We start from the raw sequence: 22,594 nt of genomic DNA, 5'->3' as shown, positions 1-22,594 counted from the left end.
TGGCCATAACAAATTCTTGGACTAGAATCTTAGACAACAAATGCCAGGCTTATGGTGAGATCCAATAAATTGAAGACAAGCAATGCTTAAGAAACTCTCACAGAAGTTCATGCACAAAGCTTAAACAACCTGAGTTGCTGAGATGCTGTAGAGAAATCAAACTAGGAAATTGCCTGATCCAAGAACTTGAAAGTATTATATAAGAGAAAATGAAAATTTTGTTTTTGAAATTTGATTTTATTTTTGTCTCAGAAATATTATTGTAGGAGTTCCCGTCGTGGCTCAGAGGTTAATGAATCTGATGAGCATCCATGAGGATGCAGGTTCCATCCTTGGCCTCGCTCAGTGGGTTGGGGATCCGGTGTTGCTGTGAGCTGTGGTGTAGGTCGCAGACGTGGCTCGGATCCCACGTTGCGGCGGCTGTGGTGTAGGCTGGCAGCTGTAGCTCTGATTCAACCCCTAGCCTGGGAACCTCCATATGTTGTGGGTGCGGCCCTAAAAAGACAAAAGACAAAAAAAGAAGAAATATTATTGCAAAAGTTTAATAATAACTTTCCTTGCTATAGAGCTCTGCTGATATGCTGTGCCTTTCCCCTAATATTAGATAAGTAGGGAGAACATTAGCTTTTCCACTTAGAGTCTGGAACATCCTGGAGAATAATAATTTCCTGTAAATTTTTCTAGTTCATGATCTGCTTAATAGTAAACATCAAAGTGCTGTCGGGAATAGCTTCCTCACTGTCGTCCAAGATTTTAATGATCTCCATTCACAGCACAGTTTTCAGCTGATATCCTGTAATCCTATGCAATAAACTTTGTTTTTGTTCCATTAAAGAGAATGATGAGCACATCATACATTGTTCATCCATCAGCTGTAAACTAATACATGCCTAATTATTTTAAACATCATTTATTGTATAAGTGCCAAAACAACACCAACCCTTTCCTAAATAAGTGAACTTACATTCATAACTCATTACCTTGATATCATAATAATTTAGCTGCTTCTATCTCACTGTTAAATTATATAACTTTTGTTTATCATACTTTAGGAAAAGAAAAAAGATTGAGCCATTTTAAAAGTCCCATAGTAGGTTATTTATTACTTTGATTTCTGGGATTTTTTTTGGTGAATCGTATACTAAAGATGTTATATTCTAAATGTATTGAAAATATGTTCTTCTAAAATTTTACTTATAAAAATTTTTTCCTTTTTGTTTCTCACTTTCCAAATTTCTCATTTTGTTTATCATGTGTATATTTGTAATGGAAACTTGTGCTATATTCTGAAGATAAAATGTTCAGTTGCTTAGAAATAGACAGAGAAACGTATTTGGTACAAACCGTCAAATCAGCATCAGCATCAAATTAGAGTTTTTAGCTAGCTGTTTTCTCTCTTTATTTCATTCAGTGTCTTTTTATTTATGACTCACTTTAGGTGCCAGAAATGAGCAGCTGCTGTGTTCTAAGCATATGGTTGGGTATTTTAAATGTATTATTTCTCTTACCACTCATAAGAATCCTTAAAACAGGATTTATCTTGATTTATCCTTATCAATACTTGTACAAAAGCTAAACCTCAGAGTTTATATTAAATTAAATATTTGACTCTTATGTGCTAAGAGAATTACAAAGATAAGGAAGATACTGTTCTGGCTTTCTGGAGCTTATATTCTAATAGAAGGTTTGACAAATATGAATACACTTAACACACACACCTCAATCAAAAGATAGCACATGATGAATTATATGAGGCATGAAACTATAGTATGTGGAATCTTGACTTTTCTTAAGTTTTGCATGTCACAATTCGAGCTCAGCAAACTAGATTATCTGAGAGGTCTTAGCCAAAGATATGTGTAATGTACACCATATGTATTTTTTTAAAAAAGAAAAAGCTCAAATTCTTAAGCCTTAGTATCATAGCAACAGGATCAAAAGTCATGACAGCCTAAAAGACAAAGGCTAGAATATGCAAAGTCAGAATCCTAACTGCTAAAATATAAAAGTCAAAAAACAAAATGAAGGCAAAGAAAATTAGACAAGAACCAGTCAGGGAGACATGAGATACATGGGATACACAGGTACCAGGTGGCTTTGGTTATTAGGATAAAGTACCAGAGACACATATTAACAATGAGGCAGCTTCTGTGTCAGCCAAGAAATATTGTATATTTCCTGCTAAGGTAAAGCTATTCTTTATCCAGCAGTTAAGAATCAGTCTTTCCCTATGAGGTGATGGGATATGAATGAACCTGGCCAAATGGGGAAGGTGAGGCCTGAGGACATACTAAGAGTCAGTGGGAAAGTTTGGTTTAATATTTTAGTTTCCTTTATAAACATATTTTCTGAAATGAATCTCTCGGAATATGAATAAATGGTTATATTGTTATTGTAACTTAGAGCTGTCTTAAAGGAATAAATTTATTGTTGGGTATTTTACCTAATATTTCTTTTGGTAACTACATTCCTGGAATTGATACTCTGCCAGTGTTCAGCTACTATCTAATCATCATCATCATTTGTCATTTATTAAGCACTTCTTATGTGTCTGGTATTGTGCCAAGTGCTTTATGTACATTATCTTATTTAATCCTTGCAGCAAACCTAGGAGATGGGTATGATTGTTGTCCACATTTTAACAGAAGAAAAACTGAGACTAATAGAAGTAATTGGCCCAGGATCACAAACCTAGTAATTTATGTAGCCTGGATTCATACCAATTGTTCTTTCAATAATTACGTTTACCCGTATTACCTCCTAGAGTTAAAACGTAGAGTTTTTCACTTTAATTTAAATGATATAATAATCTCATGAACAAAAGCAAAGAAAAACAAAATAACCAAAACTGCTTTTCTATCCAATTAGTTATTTTAAAAGCTATACAGTAATATGCTTCTCTTTTTTTTATAAATTCTAAGAATAAGAAAGACCAAGTTCCCCCAATACAGTATAGTATCTATTAAACAATTGAATAATTTTGAAAAAATTTCTTGAAGCATCCATTTTTTATATAAATGAAATGTCCCCAAATTAGATAGATAAAATGAAAGACTTACATTTTTGTCTCAACTTGAGACATTTTTAAGTACATTGGTTATCATAGATAATGTTGGATCCATTCATTGAAATGCTATCCTAGGAAATGACCAAAGACATTGTCATTTAAATTAAATTGTTTTCAATATTTTAATATGACTTTAGTTTGTAAAAGAATATCATGGACTAAATGTTCTCCAAGTAAATCTTCTATAAATAAATAAAATTCATTTTAAAATCACACATAAGGATTCTATTTACATAAATATTTCCAGGAAAAATCACGGCAATTTTTAAAATAATTTAATTGTATTCTTTTTTATAATTGAGAATTGATCAAAGTTGAAAATTAGAGTGGATTAAGGTAGACCATATCTCACCTAATTTATATATTTCTAGATTAAGGATTTGATTATTTAATTTTATGGAGCCTTTGAAATGCTTCCTTTATTTATTTTACATTTGAAGAAAGGATCAATTATTAATGCAAAAATATCTAAGATGATACTGGGATATCCTGGGGAAAAAAAATCACTTGAATCTGATCTAATATTTATACCATACCCTATTGCCATTCAATTTGTCTTACCAAAATTTTTTACCTATCTAATATTTTCAGTAAATTGTTATTCATACAGGACTATTTATTAGGTAATTATTCAAGTCACAGTCAGTGGTTTATGCAAGATAATCATCTTTCTAATGCTTCATGAAATTTACCAGTATCTATGATTTAAAAGATCTCCATTATGAAACTGACCAAATAAGGATTTTTCACTAAGTATATATTAATAAAGAAAAATCTATTAGCAGATAGTCTCTGAACCCAGTAACAGCCATCAGATAGTAATGATATGGCAATTATAATACTGACTGTATTATTTCATATTATGCCAGATACCAGATATGTATTATTTCTAATTTTCAAAACAATCCTGCAAGGAAGATGTTATTTTTCCTGTTATTTTATAAACAGCATTTTAAAGATTAAACAATTTGCTCAAGTTCATCTAGCTGGTAAGAGTTTCTTTACTCCAGGTTTTTCAGACTTTCAAATCTATTCTTTTTCACATCTCACATGTCATTAACATAAAGCATTTATAATGATTTTCAATTTACCAGAACACCCTGCACCTTGGCTGTGCCAGATAACCATCTGATTATTTCAATTCCAGGAAGTTTGAACTATTGTAAATAATAATGACTTTTTCTAGTATTTCTAGGATTCATCAAAATTCCAGCAACCATTCAGAAATTAAACCTTCTCTTTTCTCTTGGCTTTTCTTTAAAAAGTTAGTGTTTCAATAATTTTTGTATTATCTCTAGGTTTTCAGTGAAGCATAATGGATTAAAGAGAAAATTGATGCTACTAAAATTGTTTTTTTATAAGTTACAATGGCAACTTCATCATACTTTTTTCTTTAAATTTTATTCAGAAATATAAAAAACTTCTGCTTCCTAATATTAAGCCAAATATTTATTTCTCAGATTTTACCTATATGATCTTCCCTGAGGCCATTGCTGTTGTGAAACTATTTTAATGGCCTTCTTTGGGGTGTGGTGAAAATGCTCTAATTGCCTTTGCTAAAATCAAGGGTTCATATAAATTGAATTTTTCTTTTAGGATAATTGCCATTCACTTTTGTTTTATATGCAACTGAGTGGGGTTTTGCAGTATCCTCTGTGGACAATTAAAGTGCTGAAATAGGAGAAGCGAATAATTGCTTTGTGTGGTAATACTGACAACTTCTGCGTATTTGTCAATCTGTGTTAACAGTATCGATCAGGATGGGATCCTCATAGAGGGGCAGATAATATTTCCACTAAATCTTCGGACAGTGATGTAAGTGATATATCTGCGGTTTCAAGGACTAGTAGTGCTTCTCGTTTCAGCAGCACAAGCTACATGTCTGTCCAATCAGAACGGCCAAGAGGAAACAAGAAAATCAGGTGAGTAAGGGGATTTTAGCAGGAAATTCTTCTCAATATATCTTAGAAGATCTTTATTTTTCTTTGGTTAAATGTAAAACCTTTTATCGCTAAAAGGTTTATATATATCATTAAGATAGTAAGAGCTTCTAGACATACTTCTTTTTGTTGTTTTGTTCTCCCCTTCAAACTTCTTGAACAGAAAAGTTTTATAGAATTTACAGCAATTTTCTTACTAGATCATATGAAATAATATAATTAGTTATTTTTTATGTTTGTTATTTTCAAAGTAATTGTTATTATATCTTTATTGAAATTAAAGTGATGGTTAACTGAAGACGAGTTTTTTAATGTTCTAAGGAATAAGAAAAATCATATTTTGGAGGGATTTTTTTTCCTAGCTGCACATCTATCAGTGATTCAGAAAACTGATAAGAATATTACCTTTTGAGTAGGATGCTTTCCCATCCTCCTTAAACTTTAATAAACACATGGGAAAAGTTCTGTTTCTCAAGGAAGTTTATTAATGTAATGTATGTTAGTATAATTTTCATTTATCACCTGAGCTATAGACCTTATGGACACCTGAGCTAAGTTATTTTTTTAGTCCTATTGGATCAAAAAAAAAAAAAAAAATCCGTAATGGAGAGACCACAGCTGTTTTCCGTGCGACTTTGTAACAGGAAAGTACAACTTAAAAACAGTTATGAGTAAGTGGAGCTTACAGAGTAATTCTCTGGTATACACTGGAAAAAAGTTTTCAGGGCTTAAAATAAGTAATTTTTATTTATGTTTTAGTAGTTTTCATTACTTTTCTACTTAATTTTGTATGTATTTGCTCTTGACTTTTTCTTTCTTTTTGTGTTTATTTGCATGCCTTCAATTTGTGTTGCTTTCAAAAGGCCAAAGGGAATAGAAGAGGGAGGGAAAGAAGGGGATAAGTATGAAGAGATAGTTCATGAGGAAGAAGAGGTAAATGAAGAAAGAATTAATGAGAATGAGGCAGGGAAAGAGATTACAGAAACATGTAATAAGGAGAAAAACAGACAATCAGGAGACGAGGAAAAAACACAAGATGTACCTGAGCAAGGGAAAGAAAAAGAACAGTGGAATAAAGAGGATTTGCAAAAGCAGTTCTCACAAGATGATGACAGGTAAAGTTTGCCAAATTTTGTAGACATTTCCCATTTGTAATGTCCTTTTTCCTACCCCAAAAACTATTTTTGCCATTTACTTTTGGTTTATTTTCTTGTGTTTTATCTATTTAGCTTCTAATACAACTAATGAGTATGTTGTCAAATTATTACCAGATTGATTTACCAGACAGTCTATAATTTGTATACACTAGCTCTGAGAGTCTGATTTCTTGGGTTTTCAAGTTCTTTTTGACTAGCTAAGTCGAAGGTAATTTCCCTTTAATTATTTTTGCATGAATTACTGCATATCTTCCCTATTTGTAGAGTCAAAACCTTTAAAATGAGATTCTGATGGGCTTAAAAAAATTTAGCCTGCTCTGTAAGAAATATTACATACTGGAAATGAACTTTAAAAATAAGTGGCAAAATAGGTAGCAAAAAGTAAGCTTTATTCAGTCTCTGAATAAAGAAAAAAAATCAAGTTCCTTGCCTCATTGTAGTTTTCTGGTGGGTTCTAGGGTAGATTTGAGTCCTGAGGAAGATTGTGAAACAGGAGCAATGCTCTTTGGTACTCTGAAGAGAAAGGGCAGATGCCCCAGGCCTTATTGTAAGGCAAACATGTTGGGTTAGACCTCTTAGAAATTCATTCAGCTAGAGACTACCAGAGAAGGAACGGGAGAAAGGGGAAAAACATAAGCAGCAAGGCATAAAAACAGCTATGTTTTCATTTTCATAACACAGTGCACTAAGTATGCACCATCTTTACAGTGCTGTATTGAAAGTCAAATCAGCACAGGTACGCATGGGACTTCATCTTTCTGTCCAAAGGGATGAAATTTCTCTGGTTAAATTTCTCTGAGACTGAGAATTGCAAATCATATATGTTTTGGAGGAATTTGATTTTCTAGTAATCAATCTAGAGTTTAATTTTGTATTAGTATGAAGTTGGCATAATAAGCACACTCTATTATAAGCCAAATTTTGCTTTATTATATCTAAATCCAATCTCAATTTGTGCTTTACTCTTGTGAGAAAGGTAATTGGCATAAATATTTGCTCCTTAACTCATAACTTTTTATCTAAGGTTGGCATATATAACTATATCTGTGATCTATACAGGTTTCTGTGTAACAAACACAAAACCTAAAAATGAATCTTAAGGTAGGCATATTTTGTGATTTGAGTCTAAGCTAGTAATTTTAAGTCTATCTTCATCATTTATCTAACTTTTGATAATTACATTGGTTTATTAATGAAGATCATTTTCTGATTTGCTTGGCATAGGTAATTTCATCATTAATTTGTAGAGAAAAGCTCTCCAAGTTTCTTTGGAAAGAAACGTAAAGTTTCCTTTCTTCCAAAAGCAGAGCAAAATGTGAACCTCTAATGTGTTTTATTTTCTATAGACTGTGTAGACGAGAACATATGAACCCTTTGGTGTTTGTCTGGAGCCAAAAGCCTATGTTAGCATACCTGGCTTGGTGGGGAAAAATTTGAAGATTATATCCTTAAGTTCTTGATTTTTAATATTACTTTCTTCACCATTTTCTTCTTAAAAAGAGCACATTATTTTACACAGAAAAGGAAAGATGGTATATTCCTGGCAATGAGTCATCAGGGCACTGTACTGGGCTTAAGTAATTATATAATACTTCCAGAACTGTAAACTACAGGGGACCAAGCTGATGTCTCTAGGGAACATATATTCCATAAGATGGCAAAAAATTACATAGAGAGTTACAGATCAGAGTTAAAATATGATAACACATTGTACTGCCTATGTAATAAAACATGGTATGTACTGCATATTTGCATCTATGTTATAGCTCTTATAAAGGGAAACAGTATGTCTCATGAAAATAATTGTCTGATTGTCTGACTCTCTCACATGTACCTACCCACTTTGCCTGGGTTTTTTTTTTTTTTTTTTTTTTTGCTTGTCAAATAGAGGAATCAATAATTCACACTCCCTCTCATAGTTTCAGTGAATGTAGTTAGTACACAGCAAACAAGGAAGAAGCATCTTCTGTTACACTGGTGATTTGTCTTTATCATCATGAAGTTAAGAAATAATTGGGTCTGTGACTAACCACCAGTAGAACAAACAGCTCAACATACGTTTCTCTTATTTGGCAATTGTTTCCAAAATTTGGGTAACCATTTGTAAATTGATCAGATAGAGTTTTTGTTGTTTTTTTATGAAAGTGTGTCTCAGTACTGACTCATCCCAGAGGGCATACTGATAGATTATGCTGTTTTGCTGATTTATTACTAATAACTTGTCTTTTCCCTTTCTCATTGAAGCTATCTCCTAGTTAATACCACTGAAAATCTTATAAGCCCAAGTAATGGCTCTCTGTTTTATGATTGTCCATGAAAAGGGAACCTTTTAAAAACAATTGACTATATAACTCTTAGAATTTTGATCCTGTTAGAGCCCAGAAATTTGCATTTTTAACACAAACACACCCCCAAGTGGTTATGATGCTATCTTTCCTCCCTTTGGGGATACTAGTATTTCCTAATGAATCCCAAGATCAGCTCCTCAGTTTGGGGCAGGGGAGAGGTGGCTGGGATTTTGACTGGGATTGTGTTTAGTTAACCAATTTAGGGTTAGTTGCCATCTTAAAAATGTTGCCATCTTTTCCAATCCAAAAGCACAAGATACCCATTTATTTATGTATACTATCTTTCAATGATATTTCATAGTTTTCAGTATACATATCTTATACTTCTTTTGTTAAATTTAGTCTAAGGTTTTTTAAATTTTTTTGATGCTATTGTAAATGAAATTCTTGTACTAATTTCATTTTGGGACTGATCATTGCTAGTATATAGAAATTTATTTTTTCCAACCATGCTATATTCATTTATTAGCTCTAAAAGTTTTTAGTTAACTCATTAGGATATGCTATATGAGATCATGTCATCTGTGAATAAAAATAGTTTTACCTGCTCCTTTCCTATTTGAATGTCTTCTAATTTACCTGGCTAAAACCATCACTACAGTGTTAAATAGAAATGCCCATGAAAATTTCTTAAAAGAAACAGCCAAGCAGAATTACTTTGCATTAGTTCTAAGAGCATTTTTGAAGATATTGTCTCCCGTGTCACTCATACATTTTAGAACAGTCTATGTAAAACCTCCTTTTAAAATTTTATGAGTAGCTCTCTTAAAGAGTAGATGTATCTGCTAAACAAAACAAAACAATATAGCCCATTGTGTGTTCTCTTTATCTAGTCTACCAGGAAGTTCAAGTTCATAGCCAAAGACATGATAATTTCATTCAACTCTTGAACTACAGTGTATTAAAATCATTATATTATATATAATAATTGACATTTTTACTTTTGCTTCTTTTTTGAGGCTTCTCTTTACCTCTATTTCATTACAGTTGTATGAGTAACTTCTTTAAAAAGCTACCTCAAATTACATAGTTTTCATATTGTATCATTCCAACCTTTCAAATTCAACCCGATTACACTCTCTTTGTCTTGAAATGCTTTTTTTCTCTGAGGTCTTAATAGTTTTCATATTGTATCATTCCAACTCTTAATAGTTTTCATATTGTATTATTCCAACCTTTCGAAATCAAACCGATTACACTCTCTTTCTCTTGAAATGCTTTTTTTCTCTGAGGTCTTGGGATTGTATACTCCTTTAGTCCTCTACCCATCTCTCTGGTCACCTCTATCTTCTCTGTGAGCAACAACCCCATCCATGTTGATATCTTCCAGAATCCCATCCCAGGACCTCTTTTTTTTTAAGTTTTTTATTTTTTTATTGTAGTTGATTTACAGTGTTCTGTCAGTTTCTACTGTGCAGCAAAGTGACCCAGTTATACATATTTATATACATTTGTTTTTCACATTATCCTCCCTCATGTTCCATCACAGTGATTGAATATAGTTCCCTGTGCTATACAGCAGGATCTCATTGCTTATCCACTCCAAATACAATAGTTTGCATCTACTAACCCCAAACTCCCAATCCATCCCACTCCCTTCCCCTTCCCCTTGGCAAACAAAGTCTGTCCTCCATGTCCATGATCTGTTTTTGTTTTATAGATAGATCATTTATGCCATATTTTAGACTCCACATGTAAGTGATACCATATGATGTCTGTCTTTCTCTTTCTGAGTTACTTCACTCAGTATGAGAGTCTTTAGTTCCATCTGTGTTGCTGCAGATGACATTATTTTGTGCTTTTTAATGGATGCATAGTATTCCATCATTTATATGTACCACATCTTCTTAATCCATTCAACTCTCAACAGACATTTAAGATGTTTCCATGTCTTGGCTATTGTGAATAGTGCTGTAATGAACATATATATATATATATATCTTTTTGAATGAAAGTTTTGTTCAGATATATGTCCAAGAGTGGGATTGCTGGATCATATGGTAGTTCTATATTTAGTTTTCTGAGGTATATCAATACTGTTTTCCATAGTGGTTGTACCAATTTACATTCCCACCAACAGTGAAGAAGTATTCACTTTTCTCCACGTCCTCTGTAGCATTTGCTGTTTGTTGACTTGTTAATGATAGCCATTCTACCTGCTGTGAGGTGGCACCTCATTGTAGTTTTGATTTGCATTTCTCTAATAATTAGTGATGCTGAGCATTTTTTTCATGTGCCTGCTGCCATCTGTATGTCTTCTTTGGAGAAATGTCTCTTTAGGTCTTCTGTTTTTCATTTGGGTTGTTTGCTTTTTTGGTTGTTGAGTTGTATAAGTTGTTGGCATATTTTGGAGATTAAATCAGTGTCAGTTGAGTCATTTGCAAAGATTTTCTCCCATTCTGTGGGTTTTCCTTTCATTTCTTTAATGGTTTTCTTTGCTGTGCAGAAGCATTTGAGTTTAATTAGGTCCCATTGGTTTATGGGGGTTTTTTTGTCTTTATTCTAGGAAGTAGGTCAAACAAGATGTTGGTGTGATTTATGTCAAAGAGTGTTCTGCCTGTGCTTTCCTCTGGTAGTTTTATAGTATCTGGCCTTACATTTAGGTCTTTAATCCATTTTGAGTTTATTTTTTTTGTATGGTGTTAGAAAATGTTCTAATTTCATTCCCTTACATGCAGTTGTCCAGTTTTCCCAGCACCATTTAATGAAGAAAGTATCTTTCTCCCACTATATGTTCTTACCTTCTTTGTCATAGATTAGTTAACCATAGGTACTCGGGTTTATTTCTAGGCTTTCTCTCCTGTCCCATTGATCTATATTTCTGTTTTTGTGCCAGTGCCATACTGTTTTGATAACTGTATCTTTGTAGTAGAGTCTGAAGTCAGGGAGTCTGATTCCCCCAGTTCCGTTTTTTTCTTTTAAATAGTGCTTTGGCTATTCAAGGTCTTTTGTGTTTCCATACAAATTTTAAAATATGCTCTTCCAGTTCTGTAAAGAATGTCGTTGGTAATTTGATAGGGATTGCATTGAATCTGTAGATTGCCCTAGGTTGTGCTCTCATTTTTGACTATATTAATTCTTACAATCCAAAAGCATGGTGTATCTTTCCATCTATTTGTATCTTCTTTGATTTCTTTCATCAGTGTCTTACAGTTTTCAGATATAAGTCTTTTGTCTCTTTAGGCAGATTTATTCCTAGGTATTTTATTCTTTTTGATGTGATGGTAAATAGAATGGATTCCCTAATTTCCCTTTCTGATCTTTCATTGTTAGTATATAGAAATGCAATCAATTTCCTCTTTTCTTTACATGGTCTCTCTTGATGGTGTTTTCTATTCCATGGCTCCCAGGAACATCTGTATATTGATGGCTTCCAAGTCTATATTTCCAGTCCAGGTCTCTTTCTTAATCACCTGCCAGATCTATCCAGTCCTGTTCTGGCCATCTACTTGTCTGTTCTGGGATGTATGAAATTCAGCAAGTAAAATTTAATTCATCATACCCCTTACCAAGTAGGCAACCAAACTTAATAACCTGCTCCTCCTTTTTACTCTCTCTCTCATTCTCACACTTGCCCAAACCAGGAACCTGGTCCTCACTCTCTACTAGTCCTTCTCTACTGAGCACAATTCCCTCCCTCCTATCACCAAATCCTATTGATTCTAATGCTTAATTTTCTCTAAAATATGTCCATTTCTCCATAACCCAATTTCCACTTCCATAGTTTAAGCTATTATCTCTCATGGAGTAGGAAAATCTTATCTTTTAAAATTAATATCCCATATATCTGAGCTCATTGTGCTAATAGCATAAAAAAATGAGTAGCCAATTTCTCTGAAGTTGTTCATTTGTAAATTGTATACTTTTAAAAGATAAATTTTATAGTATGTGAATTACATCTTTTAAAATGTTCAAAGGGTGTCTGCAAAAAGAAGGAAATCTGTGATCTATGTTGCTTCTTCAGTAAATATTATTAGTATAGTGGTGATAAATGCAAACAAAATATTTTGTTTGGGGTTAGGTTTTTCAAGCATGTCTTTTGTCTAGTCCAATATTCCTTAAGAGCCACCATTCCCTAAAATGTTTGTTGCCCTCTTGTTAATTCTGGCACACATTTTTAACATTACCAGGGTGCTGACGATGAATAAAACACAGACCTTATTCTCAAAAAAAGATGACAGTTTTCTTTTCCCATTTGTTGCACCCTAAAACTTACCCTTTTCACATAAATATAATTGTTGAACTAAAACAGTGTACTAGCTCACTCTCTCTTTCACTGTAGGTATAGATAAAGAGATAGAGGGATGCAGATAGAGGAATATATGTTACATATATATTCCTCCATTAATAAGTAAATAAGATATTTTCATAAAGATTTAGGAAAATTACTGAGTTAAGTGTTGATTCTCCACTATGTTATTCTCCATGTGTGGTAAATTTGAGTGCAACGTGACTTGCAGTCTTCATTTTGGATCACTGAAAATGAGAAATTTGAGATTTGATCATATATGTAGTCTGAAGAGAAAGAGCATTTGAAGATAGAATACTGAGAAGGCACAGCAACTAGAGTAAGAACCTGGAGACAGAGGAGGGGTTTGGGTTAGAAGCATAGGTGGATGGATTGGCTCAAACCAGAAGAAAGACAGATGATAAAATAGATCAATTATTAGACAGAGTTGGGAAGTTGCTGTCACTGCCTGATGGCTCTAATGTTCTCAAGCACCTAAGAGGCCAGAATATGAGTTTGAAAGTCGAATTTGATATTTAATTTGAAGACTTGGAAAAATCACAAAAGAAAAATGGGAAAAGTACCTTACCAAAGGCAAATTAAAAAGTTGATGAATAGTTCTGCAGATCCAGTAGTTTTAAGAGATAGCAACGTGGGAGAGTAGTGTGATCTTTTCCAGCAGCACTGAGCCCATCCATGTGCCAAAACAGAAATCAAATTGTAGCATTTGTAGAGAAGTGGGAGTTTTGATGGATGAGGTTGTTGAAAAAAAGCAGTGGAAAGCAATTGAGAGTGCTTATGTAAATGTCAGTGTTATACAAGAAGGAAAAGTCCAGATGGCAACTAATAGACTAGGACAACATAGGGAAACTCCAAGAACTGGAAAACCAGATCATGTGATCAAAAAGCGAGTTTAGGATGCTGAGAAAGTAAGAGGTTTTAGATAGAGTATGTCATTGAAACTTAAGATTATGAGGTGGAGCTACTTTTTCAATTGACAAATTCTAAGGCATAATCATTGGGGTTAGTAGAAGAGTGGAGGAAAAGAATAAATATGAAGGTAACTGCAGATATATGAGTTTTGGAATTCTGGGGCATAAATCTAGGTCTTCTTAATGAATATTTATGTTTCATATGATTATGAGAATTTGGGAATTTGAAAGAAGTCTAAGCCAGCTTCTAAAGACTTTAGTGAATGATGCAGTGACTATGAGGTCATAGATGACAGGAAGGAAGGAAAAAAAGGATTAGTATATACTGGCATAGACAGAAGTTATAAGATGCAAAGAAATTTAAACTTTTAAATAAAGTAAAAGAGAAATACATTTTTTGAAAGTAGCCAGTAGCTAGAAATATGACAACTATGGAAGAAGGATAAGTATTTGTCACTAGACAAGATTTCAGGGGAAGCAGTATGTTCAAGAAAACACCAGGTTTTATTTAAGATGGTTAGTAAGTAAGAAGGGTTAGGAAAGAGTGCTAAGGTTATAGCTTTGTAATAGCGCCACCTGGCTTTTGCTTTGCTGCTGGTGTCAACACATTTCAGAAAGACCCTTTCAGCTAACTCAAAATATTTATACTTCAATACCACATCTCTATTCGACATGAAATTGGAGACCACTGTTAATTAAAAATTACTCCTACATCTTACAAAAATTTTTAGAGTCTTAAACAATTTGATTGACTTTGTAGCATAAAGTTTTATTTTTATAGAAATAATAAAAATAAGATCCAGTTTAAAGTCAAACAGTTCCCATGCATGAGTATTATTATTATTACTATTATTATTATATTATGTTAGATGCCCATCCTTCAACACTCAAATACAAATTCACACAATAGACACCTCTCCTCTTCCTTCACAATTCATCCAATACTTTTTTACAGTAATAGTTTTTCTTATAGTGCTCATTTTTCTCCCTGCAGTATTGTTAATTATGTATACATTTAATCTACCATTGTTGGCTATTAGTTAGCTTTTTGAGGATATCATTTGTCATTTTCATGTTTTTGTTGTCCTACCTCTCAGTATCTACAATACCTCACACATAGTAGGCACTCAATAAAAGTTTGTGTATAAATGTATGAATAAATGAGATTGTAATAAAGAAGCAAAAGAAGTATGAAGAGCTTCTGGCATAATGAGATACCCAACATGCTCATCTCAATCTTCTTTGACAGAAGTTTTTAAATACCCAAAGAGGTCATTTTTTTCCCAATGGAAAGAAACCTATTTATTTCAGAAGTCAGTGGAATTTGCTTTAGAGGAGTTCATTTTATGACACACAGTGTATTCCACTTAGCAAAGATTGAGTTGTTTGGTTGGTTTACTGATTTGAAATGTGGTGGATGATAGTCATTATTTTATATGTAAAAATTCTGTGTAAAGTCTCACACGAATGGGAGAAAAACATACAAGAAAAGATAACAAAAGTCTCTATTAGACAGTATTTAAAGATTAGACAAATTCGTACCAATTTAATATGTCCCAAATTTATAGTGTAAAATAAATTTTAAATCCTATTGAAAGGTACCAAGATGAGAGAATGACTATCATTTGGGGGTGGCAAAAATTTAAAACTTTGTGAATTAGTCATCTGAGACTTTCTATCAAAATACTTTGAATAGATGATATGTAGCACTTAATACTAAAGTTATCCGAAGACAACTGCATATTTTCAGGATGCTAAAAATCAACACCAACTTTATTTTACTATTTCTGTTTATTATGGAGTATGAATTACTACTCTACATGGTGCACCTGTCATGTATGGAGACTTAACTTTCCAGTCTGGCACATCGGGGATTCAGCTGGCTTCCTTTACAAGATTGTGAATAAGAACTTGATGCCATGTTACACTGACTCATAGTAAGCATCATCCAAAAAAATGTTTTAGAATTATAATAGGTAATACCTAAGTCCTCCAAAAATGTACATGAGATAATATAGTGTGATGGTTAAAAGTTAGCTCTGGATTCAAAGTGAATTGAATCCTAATAATATAAATGTGGACAAATAAAAACCATTTTCTTACCTTTATATTGGGGATAATAACAGTAATTTTCTCTCAGGGTTCCCATCAAAATTCACTGAGATTATATCCTTAAAAATCTTAACACCATTCCTGGCACATGATGAGCATTTGATATATAATAGGGACTGAAAAGAAAGAAAAGGACAGAGGAGGGATGGATTGGGAGTTTGCGACTAGCAGATGCAAGCTATGTACACAGAATGGATAAAAAACAAGGTCCTATTGTATAGCATAGGGAACTATGTTCAATATTCAATAATAAACCATAATGGAAAAGAAAAAAGAGAGAAATAAAGAAAAAGAAGGGGATGGAAAATAAATTTATAAAATTCTCACTTTTTAAGCTTTTTAGATCTGCATATTTCATAAAAACTTGCCTGTAACACTATGCCAGATGACAATTCAGAATAAGGTAGATCCTTCTTACATTTTGTATAAGAGGAAATAATTCCTAAAATGCAAAAAAAGGTTTCATTATAAGATAATTTCAGTGCTATTATTATATTTTGTTATTGCAGAATAATTATTATAAACTCCTATGTAGTAATATTCTGAGATAATGCATCTAGTTAATTTCAAATAAAATTAGACGTATCTTAATTTGTCTCTAGCAAATACATTGCTCTACTATTAGAATTCCTAGTTTATGTCAAATTTTATTTCTACATGGAAAGTAATTTTCAAGTTCTACAAGTGTGTATAGTATATTCTTACTATTGTTTTAAAATTATTACTTACCTTTAAAACAAAAATAACACATACCTAAGAGAAATTATATTTTGGCATTTAAAATAGTATTTTCCCCTAGAATAAAGTTTTGTCATGTTCCATTTATCTCTACTACATTTATACCTGCAGTTCAACTCACTGTGTACAAATTGCTTCTCCATTTAAGGTTACTGCAAGATTTAATATTAAATCTTTATACATCATACATCTTCTATTGAAAGATTGTAGATATCTCAAAGTGTGAAAATTTACATCTTAACACAATTTAAAAACATTATAAATTTGTAAGAATGATATTAAAAACAAAACAAAACAAAACAAGGGAGTTCCTGCTGTGGTACAGAAGGTTAAGGATCTGATGCTGACTCTGTGGTGGGAAACGTCGCTGCTGAGACATGGGTTCAATTCCCGGCCAGGCACGGTGTGTTAAAGATCCAGCATTGCTGCAGCTGTGGCATAGACCCACAGCTGTGGCTCAGATACCATCTCTGGCCCTGGGAACTTCCATATGCCACAGTGGGAACAACAACAACAACAAAACCCAGGAAAATGAAGATGAAAAATGAAGAAAGTACAGAAAGATACTGAGGGTAGTTAATATATTTTACTTAAGAAGTATATAAATTGTGCTATGAAACATTTTACCAGTCTTTTGCGTAAAGTCAAATCTAATCATCAGTAGTATTTAAATCTTTAGAAATTTTCTCATAAATATTAATAGATAATATTCTTATTAGCTAGCATAAGACTCCAGAACCAACTCCTTTATTTAGAAAAATCTGACAATTCCATTTTCTGAACTGATGGATTAGATATCCATGGCCTAATCATCAGCAGAGTTGCTTTGGAGAATGATAGACTAAAAATTAGTATTCCTACAATGCTTTTATTGTTCAATTTTGGTTTTTTCTTTTTTCAATTATTTAAAATGTTCATTTACATGAATTTCTAAGAAAAACATTTAAGCTTTTTAAACTTGTATTGAAAGATTGCAGATTTTTAAACTATTAACAGCTGTGACTCAGTAGTTTTTATGAATTGAAAATAACTAGCTATTTATCTTAATATTAACTAGATATATTATCTCAATATTACTATGTAATAGTTTATAATAATTATTCTACAATGACAAAATATAATAGTAGCTCTCTGAAGCTAAGATTATAAATTAATTTAAATTTTCATTTAATTAGTCATGATCCTAAAATACAATGTAAATAATGGTGATTAAATTTCTCAAACTTTTAACAAAATAAATTGCATAGGAGTAACAACTGCCACTTGTTTCTTTTTTTAATTTATCCATTTCTTTTTACTTTTTTTGTTGAATTTGTAGTTGATGTACAATATTATAGAAGTTACAGAAGTTATGTAAAATATAGTGATTTACAATTTTTAAAGCTATACTCCATTTATAGTTATTATCAAATATTGGATATATTCCCCTTGTTGTATAATATGTCTATGTACCTTTTTAAAATTTTATTATAGTTGATTTACAGTGTTCTGTCAATTTCTGCTGTACAGCAAAGTGACCCAGTCATGCATATATATATATATATACATACACACACATTCTTTTTCTCAAATTATCTTCCATCATGTTCCATCACAAGTGATTGCACATAGTTTCCTGTGCTGTACAGCAGGACCTCACAGCTTAGTCATTCTCTCTCTCTTTTTTTTTTTTTTTTTTTTTTGCTTTTTAGGACTGCATTTGTGGCATATTGAAGTTCCTCGGCTAGGGATTGAATTGGAGCTGCAGCTGCCAGCCCACAGGCCCACATCACAGCCACAGCAATGCGGGATCCGAGCCACGTCTATGACCTATGCCACTGCTCACAGCAATGCCAGATTCTTAACCCACTGAGTGAGACCAGGGGTCGAACACATATCTTTGTGGATACTATCCAGGTTCATTACCACTGAGCCATGACAGGAACTTCTGCTTATCCATTCTAATGTAATAGTTTGCAATTACTAACTGCAAACTCCCTCCCTCTCCCTTTGGAAACCACAAGTCTGCTCTCCATGTCTATGAGTCTGTTTCTGTTCTGTGGATAGGTTCATCTGTGCCGTATTTTATATTCCACATGTAAGTGATATCATATGGTATTTGTATTTCTCTTTCTGACTTACTTCACTTAATATGAGAATCTCTAGTTGCATCCATGTTGCTGCAGATGGCATTATTTTGTTCTTTTTATGGCTGAGTATTATTCCATTGTGTACATACCACATCTTCATCCAGTCATCTGTCAATAGACATTTAAGTTTTTTCCATGTCTTGGCTATTGTGAATAGTGCTGTAATGAACATAGGGTGCTGTGTCTTTTTGAATGAAAGTTTTCTCTGGATATATGCCCAAGAGTGGGATTGCTGGATCATATTGTAGTTCTAGACATAGTTTTCTGAGGAACCTCCATATGATTTTCCATAGTAGTTGTAGCAATTTACATTCCCACCAACAGTGTAGGAAGGTTCCCTTTCTCCACACCCTCTCCAGCATTTGTTATTTTTAGTCTTATTAATAATAGCTATTCTGACCAGTATGAGGTGGCACCCCACTGTAATTTTGATTTGCGTTTCTCTAATAATTAGTGATGTTGAGCATTTTTCATGTGCCTGTAGGCCATATGTATATCTTCTTTGGAGAAATGTCTATTTAGGTATTCTGCCCATTTTTCGATTAGGTTTGTGTAGCTTATTTTATATGTAAAAGTTTGTACTTCTTAATCTTCTACCCCTATTCTGCCCCTGCCCCCTTTCTTCTACCCACTGGTAACTGCTGGTTTGTTCTCTATATCTGTGAATCTGCTTCTTTTTTGTTATGTTCACTAGTTTCTTGTATTTTTTAGATTTCTCATATAAGTGATATATGGTATTTGTCTTTCTCTGATTATTTCACTTAGCCTAATACCTTCCAACTCCATCCATGTTGCTGCAAATGGCATTATTTCATTCTTTTTCATGACTAATATTTATGACTAATAGTCCATTTCATTCCATTGTATAATATACCTCATCCCTCTCTATCCATTCACCTCTTAGGTTGCTTCCATGTCTTGCCAGTTGTAAATAGTGTTGCTATGAATATTGGGGTGCCTGTATCTTTGTGAACTAGTGTTTTTGTTTTTAGGATATATAGCCAGGCCAGCAGTGGAATTGCTCAGTTATATGGTAGTTCTATTTTTTTTTTTTTTTTTGAGAAACCTCCACTATTTTCCACAGTGGCAGCACCAATTTAAATGCCCACCAACAGTGTAGAAGAGTTCCTTTTTCTTCATATCCTTACCAACATTTGTTATTTGTGTTCTTTTTTCATGATAGCTATTTTAACAGGTCTTAGGAGATATTCATTGTGGTTTTGATTTACATTTCCCTAATGATTAGGTGTTGTTGAGCATCTTTTTATGTGCCTCTTGTCCGTCTGAGTTTCCTCTTTGGAAAAATATCTACTCAGAACCTCTGCCCATTTTTTTAATCAAGTGTTTTTTTTCTAAGTTGTATGAGCTGTTTACATATGTTGACTCTGAACCCCTAATCAGTCATATCACTTGCAAACATTTTCTCCTATATTCTTAGGCTTTTTAAAAATTTTATTATTATTATTATAGTTGCAAATTCTGTTGTACAACAAAGTGACCTAATCACATGCATTTCCCTGTGCTGTGCAGTAGGATCCCATTGCCCATCCATTCCACATATAACAGTTTGCCTTCCCCAAACCCCAAAAATGCCCATCCATTCCCCCCCCAGAAGCCCCAAGTCTGCACTTCTTGGCCATGATCTATTTCTGTTTTTTGTTTGTTATTTTTAGATAGAATCATCTGTTCCATATTTTAGATTCCACAAATAAATGACGTCATATGGTAATTTTCTTTTTCTCTCTGGCTTATTTCACTTAGTTTGAAAGTATCTAGATCCATCCATGTAACTGCAAATGGCATTAGTTTGTCTTTTTTATGGTTGAATAACAGTCCACTGTATATATGTACCATGACTTCTTAATCCATTCATCTGTTGATGGACATTTAGATTGTTTCCATGTCTTGGGCTGTTGTGAATAGTGCTGCTATGAACATAGGGGTGCATGTATCTTTTTCAATGAAAGTTTTGTCTGGATGTATGCCCAGCAGTGGGATTGCTGGGTCGTATGGTAATTCTATATTTAGTTTCCTGAGGTACCTCCTTACTGTTTTCCCTGGTGGTTGTTCCAATTTACATTCCTACCAACAGCAGAGGAAGGGTACCTTTTTCTTCACACCTTTTCAGCATTTATTTTTTGACTTGTTAACGATGGCCATTCTGACTGGTGTGAGGTGTAGGTTTGATTTGCATTTCTCTAATAAGTAGTGATATTGAACATTTTTCATATGCCTGTTGGCCAGCTGTATGTCTTCTTTGGAGAAATGTCTGTTTAGGTCTTCTACCCATTTTTCAGTTGGGTTATTTGTTTTTGTCTTATAATTTTGTAGATGGTTTCCTTTGCAAAAGCTTTGAAGTTTAATTAGGTCCCATTTGTTTATCTTTGCTTTTATTTTCTTTAGGGGACTGATCAAAAAAAAATATATTGCTACAATTTTTGTCAAAGAGTTTTCTTGTTTTCCTCTATGAGTTTTATGGTTTCCAATGTTACATTTAGGTTTTTAATTCATTTTTAGTTTATTTTTGGAAATGATGTGAGAATGTTTTTTTTTATTTTTGAAGTTTTATTGAAGTATAGTTGATTTACAAGGTTGTGATCATTTCTGCTGTACAACAAAGTGACTCAGTTATGTATATACACACATCATATTCTGTTTCAGATTCTTTTCCCATATGTATCATCACAGAATATTGGGTATAGTTCTCTGTGCTATACAGCAGATCCCTGTTGACCAAGCATTCCATATACCTCAATGTGCATGTGCCAATCCCAAATCCCCAGTCCATCCCTCCCTCCCTGCCCCTGCCTGTTCCCTTTGGTAGCCATAAATTTTTCAAAGTTTATGCATCTATTTCTGTTCTGCAAATAAGTTCATTTGTATCCTGTTTTCAAATTCCACATGTAAATGATATCACATGATGTTTGTCTTTCACTGACTAACCTAACTTACTGTGGTAATTTCGCGGTCCACCCATGCCATTATTTCATTCTTTTTATGGCTGAGTAATATTCCATTGTATAAATGTACCACATCTTCTTTATCCTTTCTTCTGTAAACGGACATTTATATTGCATAGCTATTGTAAATAGTGCTGCAGTAAACACTGGGGTGCATGCATCTTTTCAGATTATGGTTTTCTCTGGATAGCTGCCCTGGAGTGGGATAGCTGGTTAATGTGATAGTTCTACTTTATGTATTTTGAGGAACCTCCATACTATTTTCCATGGTGGTTGTGGCAATTTACATTCCTACCAATAATGTAAGAGAGTTCCCTTTTCTCTGTACCCTCTCTAGCATTTATTTGTAGATTTTTTGATAATGGCCATTCTTGTTGGTGTGAGGTAGTACTTCATAGTAGATTTGATTTGCATATCTCTAATAATTAATAATGTTAAGCATCTTTGTGTGTGTGTGTGTGTGTGTGTGTGTGTGTGTGTGTGTGTGTGTGTGTTTTTGGCCATCCGTATGTCTTTTTTGAGAAATGTCTGTTTAGATCTTCTGCCCATTTTTTGATTGAGTTTTTTTTTAATTGAACTGAAGGAGGTTTTTATATATTTTGGAGATTAATCACTTGTCAGTCACTTCATTTGCAAATATTTTCTCCCATTCTACATTTGTCTCTTCATTTTGTTTATCATTTCCTTTGATGTGCCAAAACATTTAAGTTTAATTAGGTTCCATTTATTTTTCTTATTATTTTCATACTCTAGGAGGTGGATCTGAGAAGATACTGCTGTGGTTTATGTCAGAGAATGTTCAACCTATGTTTTCCTCAAAGAGTTTTATAATACCCAGTCTTACATTTAGATCTTTGATCCGTTTTGAGTTTATTTTTGTGTATGGTGTTAGAGTGTTCTAATTTAATTCTTTTTCATGAAGCTGACCAGTTTTCTTAGTACCACTTATTGAAGAGACTGTCTTTTCCCCATTGTTTATTCTT

General features: G+C 33.1%; 1 protein-coding gene across 50 annotated transcripts in view; it reads left to right on the top strand.

Annotated features, from left to right (window-relative positions):
- The window catches only part of RIMS2 (regulating synaptic membrane exocytosis 2), a 617,675-nt gene that overhangs the window by 477,603 nt on the left and 117,478 nt on the right, over positions 1-22,594 (top strand). For 29 of the 50 annotated variants that reach the window (XM_085021931.1, XM_085021928.1, XM_085021934.1 and 26 more), the window contains one exon: positions 4,817-4,989. The exons of 3 other annotated variants lie outside the window; for them this stretch is intronic. In XM_085021931.1, the coding sequence (XP_084878057.1) occupies positions 4,817-4,989 (173 nt within the window). Of the gene's footprint in view, positions 1-4,816; positions 4,990-5,870; positions 6,123-15,474; positions 15,610-22,594 lie in introns of all 50 variants that reach the window. 18 more of the 50 variants (XM_085021919.1, XM_085021923.1, XM_085021921.1 and 15 more) reach the window with 2 other exon arrangements.

Source organism: Sus scrofa, chromosome 4 (assembly GCF_054392235.1).
Source record: "Sus scrofa isolate SSC_HxYL_T2T_F1_AM1 chromosome 4, Sscrofa_HxYL_maternal_Yorkshire_Landrace_v2.0, whole genome shotgun sequence".
Lineage (NCBI taxonomy): Eukaryota > Metazoa > Chordata > Mammalia > Artiodactyla > Suidae > Sus > Sus scrofa.
The sequence above is the reverse complement of the archived record's forward strand: the minus strand, read 5'-3'. Positions and strand labels throughout refer to the sequence as shown.